General features: G+C 35.9%; 1 protein-coding gene across 1 annotated transcript in view; it reads left to right on the forward strand.

The window, feature by feature from the left end:
- Positions 1–2930, forward strand: part of LOC109917914 (copine-5-like) — a 557988-nt gene extending 555058 nt beyond the window's left edge. The window contains exons 20-21 of the mRNA XM_048612100.1: positions 879–952; positions 2742–2930. Coding sequence (XP_048468057.1) covers positions 879–952; positions 2742–2930 — 263 coding nt within the window. The remainder of the gene's footprint in view (positions 1–878; positions 953–2741) is intronic.
- Positions 2931–7025: the final 4095 nt, after the last annotated feature.

Consider the following 7025-nt stretch of genomic DNA (forward strand, 5'->3'; position numbering starts at 1 on the left):
CCTGATTTACAGCATCCGCAGTTTTTTTGGTTTTTAACTTTAGCTTATATCTTTTTGATTGGAGGGCCTTAAACATCTAACCCTCAGCACTGACACCATAACTGCTACCCATTAATAGACTCATTAACCTCAAATGTACCTTAGTAAGAATTCAACTTTGTTTTCTTAAAGCTACAATATTTGGCACTTCAAGAAATGCCAACTTAAAGAATTTCTTTATATCATGCAGTGAATATGTACAAATTAACTATCTTCATTACGGTGTTCATGCACATCACCAGTTGGTGATTTAAGCCAAATGTCACAATGTCAACAAGGTAAAGATTAACAGGACAGATTGACTTGCACTGTAATTACCCCCTGCAGTACCCACCACATGCACTGTTCCCTAACATTTCCTCACCATTGATCACTGGGGTTAAGTTAGGTAAGTCACCAAATAAAAAAACCAAGTTGTTGTTAACCACTATGGCACAGTACCTACTGCTCTACCATGCTACATTATCTGGCCATGTTAAAGTCATAGCATTTTCATTGAAAAAAGGTGTTAAATATTCTAGCCAATTTTGCTCGATACTAAAACATACATGTGTTTTATCCAGCAAGTGCAATGAAATAAAATTCTATGCTGGAATCAGAAATTGATCTATGAGATGCTCATTGACCATAACACAAAGAGATTACTGCAAATCTAATTATAATCAAATTGATCACTATAGCATTTCAGGCTTGCTTATTAACAGATGAAATTTAGTGTTCTGCCAACACATTAGTGCACCTGCACTACAACATAATGTAGACCACAGGGGATCATGTAATTTTCATATAACAGTATCTCCAATGTACATTTGCTGTAACGTCTTATTTATTGTTTGCAGCAATGGTGGAATTGGATGGTGATGACATCAGAGTATCTTCACGAGGGAAACTTGCAGAGAGAGATATTGTGCAGGTATGTGTGTGGACACAGAAGCAATATAGTGTAAGTAAGTATTGCACAGTGAAGTCAGATGATATGTCACTTATCATTAAGATTACAAAGCCGACCACAGACGGCAAAGTACAATCTGTATGTTGTAAATACTTGCCCACTACTGTGTGCAAGTAGTTGAAAGATTGTCTTCAAAGCAGTAGACAAAAGTAAGCCATGATTTTCTGGACTGTACCTGGTTGGTTAAACTTCATCTTGCACTCTTCAGCTCAATGGGATTTGGTCTGTAGGGTGTGATAGCAGGTCACCTGAGATCTTAGTGATCAACAAGACCAACAGTGTGCTTCCAAAACTGATTAAATTTTAAAATTGAGAAATGAAAACAGGGCAAAGGCATAGTGAAAGAAAGGTGACGTCAATGTCAAATCATGTATAGTTATAGAACTGAAGAGGCAGAAAAAATATTGGATGAAGCAAAAGAGAGAAAAAAGTAAATATAAAAGCTTTTTCTTTTAAAATTGGACACTTAAAATCTGTGAAAAAGCAAATAAATTGGACTTCACACTTTTTCATTAATCACTTTCTGGGAAAGCAAGGTTGATTATCAGTAATTAACAATTATTTCGTAATTTTGAGGATGCTTATAGGAGGCATAATTTTCAGTGGCAAGGTCAATGGAAAATTAATTAATTTATAAAATCTATGGCCACTAAAGGCAAGATGCCAACCTCAAGAAGTAGAATAGCACGAATTGTCTAGCAATTTGAGGTAATTCCGAATTCAGGTGACAAGTCATTTTCACCCCAAAATACTGAAGAATTCCCATTTTAACGACAAAATTTATAATTAACGTACCACAATTTTGGCACCAGTTTATTCTTGTGACCAATTCTGATCAAGATGTGGCGATGCCGGTGTTGGACGGGGGTGGATAGGGTCAAATATCACATGACACCAGGTTATAGTTCAACAAGTTTATTTGAAAATGAAAGCTTGCATTTTCAAATAAACCTGTTGGACCACAACCTGGTGTTGTGTGATATTTGACCTGATTCTGATCAAGATAGAGAAGGTCTCCTTCTTGAATTAGCTTAGATAAAACGCTTTATTTTTCCTAAAAAAAAGTTTTAAAAGACGCAAAAAGGTTACAAGCCGTTAAAAGAAAAACCTGTTGTAAAAACTAAACCATACAAAAATGGGACCTGTAAACCTCATAATTAATGATAAATGTTAGATGAGAAAGAATCAATTTAAATTGCATTTAGTTACGCATAGCACAAATTCCCAATACCACACAGCACAGATAATTCATCTAACTTTCAACTTCCCCACCTAGGTTATAACCTGACAAAATCATAGTGTTAGAATGCAATCAGTTGGGTTCTAAAGTGGGTTGTGAATGATCCACCCTGCAAGATAAAGGTGAAGCTGAAGATGGCCCCATGGTGTTCGAGATACTGTAATAGAAAAAACATAATCTAAGTCAGACACAATATAGTTTGGGCTGTCAAGAAGAGAAGTTGTATTCTGGTACTTAGAGATAATGTGATAACACATACAATCAGGCATAAAGAGATGAAACATTATGGAGAGCATTAATTCATTTCAAAACAGCAGCGAGATTAATGAAAGATTTATATGATATTGTGTTCATTTGTTTAGTCTTCATTTATATTTATAAAATTATGGTAGTTTTGCTACTGGGTTCATTCCTGTTGAGAATAATTTTCCTTAAATTGCTGAAAGGTTAATTACATGTAATCTTTCTTCCCTACTAAATAATGTAGCATTAAATATTATTTCCTTGCAGTTTGTGCCATTCCGAGATTATATTGACCGCACAGGAAATCATGTGCTTAGTATGGCTCGACTGGCTAAAGACGTTCTAGCTGAGATTCCAGACCAGTTTATTTCCTACATGAAAACCCGAAGCATCAAGCCCAATCCTGCCCCACCACCATACACACCTACAGGCCTTGGTGTTCACACACAGATCTGACAAACATCATTTCTGGGATACTTAAACTTGCCAGAAACGGCTTGTGATGTTTAATGTGTTGATTATTCATCTGCTGTAGCCAGATGCCAAGAAACCAGAACACCTTGGGAAGTTTCATGTGCTCAATCGTAAGATTTGTTCTACAAGTACAATATTGTTGAGTGATCGAGGTTCACCGAAATAAAGGGTCGAGATCCATATTCTTTGAAGATGGAATAACAAAGAAATACTGGAAAAAGTTATGAAGACTTCTGCTGGAGTTTCAGAAGGGATTGGCTGTCAATCCACCCAAGGAGTGAAGTCAGATAAAATATGTGGAATATAGTGAGTAGAAAATGCAGAACAAATTGAGGACTTGCAGATGGTTTACTTACTGAATATTTTGATGATATCGGTACCATTTGAAAATTGTCTGTTTTGTCTCTTGAAGTTTACAAATTGATTCTTTGTACAATCTGAATGGTTTATATAATGCAGAAACTCTTTTAGTCAATTGTTTGGAAAATCAATGGGAATTTCTCATGTTTCATTGTTTATTGCATCTACTAGTGGTTTTTTGTAGCTTTTGTGATTAGTTTTGGAGTTCCTTTAGGCCAAATAAGTTAAAGAGAATTATAAACTGCTCAATATAAATTCTATAGCCTGAGCTCCACCAAACCATGCAAAAATGATAGATTTGAAATTGAAGGTGATAATTACAATTATACAGGATGATCTATGTGATCTCCTTCGCACAAAATAGAATACTTTCTGTTTGACATAAAGAACAGAAATTTCAGCTTCTATGTGCGTGCAAAATGAGCAGCTTTTGGCCAACTACAATATAGGGTGTTCATAACTTTAATAACTAAATGATAGAGGAAAACTCTAAATGGCATATTAAAGAATAATTCATGAAGTCTTAACACTTCACATTTCTAGCCTCAATATGACTTATACCTTTTGCGATACATTGTTTAATCTTAATTCCAAAGTTCATATTATACAGTTACCATTTTCTGTTAATTTCAACATCATGAACATGACATTAACAACATGGGTAATATCATTAACATTAAAAAAAACTGTATGAATTATTCTTTCAGATGCTGTTTACAGTTTCCTTCTATCATGTGCATAACCGAAGTTTTAAAGTTTAAATTGCCCAAGGAGTTTAGAAAAATCTTGGACAATTTACCTCGTTGTCCTTCCAATTGGCTCCAATAGAAAAGGAGATCAAAGGGGTATCCTACAAACTACTGATGCACAATTGCTCCCTACCAAGTTGAAAATTCTGCTTGAACTGGGTAAATATTCAATTGTGCTTAATACAACTTTGTTCAACTCTATGTTCAACTTTGGATTGTACTAAATCATTTTTTATTTTAAAATGGGTTATAGATTCACCTCAATACAGTAATTTCTGTCATCCAATCCAATCCTAATCCTGTGGGGGAAAAAAAATCATTCCATACTACATTGACAATCAACAATTAGATTGTAACAAACGTTTTGTATGTAGATCTAGTTAGAAGCACAATTACTGCACGATAAACACTGCAGCATAATTACACTGATTTGTAGCTTGATTCAAAATTATCTTTAAAGAGTGAGGGTTTATATTTGCATGCAAATTCATATTTTATCCTTAATATGGCCTTGTTAGTTTAAGATATATGTATATCCATTCATTTGGACAGACCTGTTCTGTGGCCTGCCTTTTTATCTATCTCGTAATCAGATCTTTACATTTTTGACACTTGTATATTGTTCTCAATATAAAATTTCTGATATAGTTTCACACAGAACCTTAAAACATAAGTGACTGTGTAAAGCTGATTTTTTTTATTTTTAAAACAATTTGACAATCTGACTTAACAGAGGTGTATAAATGATAATAGGTTTACTTGTGGCACTTTGTATGTGCAATTCTTGTAGAAGGAACAAATTGCTGGCCTATTGAAATGAAAAAAAATGTTCTTTTCTCTTATTTCCAGCATTAGTTGCATGAAAGAATGGGTGAATGCAGAGAAATCTACCTAATCTAACTCTAGACCGCATCAACTGTACAAAGACATTGCATGTTCTGATCCTTACTAATGCACAAGATACTCAGTTTTCTTGCAGTACAAAAGGCTACAGCAAAATTCTTGATGAGCAATGTTACTCTGGAAGAGCAAATGTTATAAATGTAAAACACTGCTTCTCAAAAGTCTGTTGCATTAACAAAAATGCTGAGCAGATTGTTGCCCTGAAAGATGGCATTCAGATCCCAAGAGCTTCTATTATCAAGTCTCTTGGCAGGATGAGACCTCAACAAATGACATATTCAATCAATCTGTTCTATACCGACTGATTGTAGAGAGTAGAATCAGAATAATTCTCACAGTTAGATCTTGATTCTGATGGTGAAGCACATATCAAAGACTCAGAGTGGCGAGTTTAGATGACGTAATTGGACATTGCCTTGGTCAGAACTGGGTAGAGCAATACAAACTACTTAGTCCATCAAAATGTCTCATTTTTCCATTGGCTCAATAGTAGCCTGAGGTACCAAGTTAAAGCAAGTGCAAGACCAAACCTTACGAATTCATCCTGTTACATGAATTTCATGATAATTGGGGATTAATTTAACAGGATTTTTTCATCCGTTGTGGAAAGGAGAATGAGGTTGTCTATGTTCCAAACAATGTCATGTATCAGGAGTCGGAATCTCAAATATCTCTAGTCCAATTTCCAGGTCTTCTGGCCTTTGGATTGTTGATGTCTGGACATAGGGCCCAAGATGTATTCTGGAGTCCAGTGGAAGTTTGATATACTGATGTTGGTGGGAATTGTCCAAGAAATTTGAACTTCCAAGGGGTAATTTTGTAACCCTCCCCAAAGGTCTCCCTCTGTTAGTTAGAGTCGTTTGATTAGTCTGATATATTTACTTGAATAGTTGTCCAGAAAATGGCAGTTAGAAAAATCCTAGTCTAACTCTGGGATAACTACACAACTGACTTCCCCAATCGCTCACACTGATCCTTCAGCTCCCCACTTGACACCCCAACTACTTTTCTGCTCCCTTTACAATCCCTGACTTGACTATCCTCTGACCATCTGATTAACATCCCCAACTGCCTGACTGGCACCCCTAGCTCAACCTGAATATCCCAACAGACCGTCCTACCCGGTACCACCTCACTCACTTGCCACAAAGCCACTTGTCTCACCACCCTACTCATTTACACACTAGCCTCAGCCAGCCTACTGCATTCACCCATTCGGAAACCTTTATATCGGACACTTAAATTCACCATATAGCAGCTAGTGCTGCAGGAAGGGAATATGGCTTGGCCTTGTACCTTTTGCATCTCTTGACACTCCGGCAACTGTTTAACTCAGGATAAAATCCAAATTTCTAAAGAAGCAGGGCCAGGAACACCCAGCCAGAAATGAGGAGCCACTTTAGATGGACAAAAATAAGAGCAGAGCAGCAATCAAATGATGATTATCACTCTGCGGAAGATTGGGGCCATCAAACATCAATATTAGCACCAACAGATTTTATCAGCAGAATTTAAATATCTGTTCCTAATTTACAATTGTATCTATTCCAGGCATTAACCATAGCTTTTAGGCAGTATTATTGACTTAGAGATCAACCTCTCTGAAATATTTTTGAATTGAGCAGAAACATAATGGTAATAGTTCCCTGGTGCTTTCTGCATGACAATGCCCAGACCAACCAGAGTCAATTTGCCAAACAACCAGCCCCCTGTTTCATGCAGTATAAATTGTTGTTCCCTTAGAAATTTAGCATTCTTGTGTTTGTCCTGATGAATGCAAAATGAAAAGCTTTGACAGCATGTCTCTTTTTTCAGCAACATTCAAGTTCTGTGCTACCAAGTGACCATATAAATATTATTACATAAATGGTTTACTGACTATTCTTCAGCATGATTGAACTAAGCAGTATTAGTGCCAGTTAAATTCAAATTATTGCTTTAAACATCAGTTTTAATTAACAGTCTGATTTTAGGATATGTATTACACTAAATAGTAAGTGTTCAGTTAATTATGTTCTCATCTCATTAGTAGTTCTCACCTTTCTGCAGCAACCTTTCTCTTAAG

Source organism: Rhincodon typus, chromosome 25 (genome assembly GCF_021869965.1).
Source record: "Rhincodon typus isolate 14 chromosome 25, sRhiTyp1.1, whole genome shotgun sequence".
NCBI lineage: Eukaryota > Metazoa > Chordata > Chondrichthyes > Orectolobiformes > Rhincodontidae > Rhincodon > Rhincodon typus.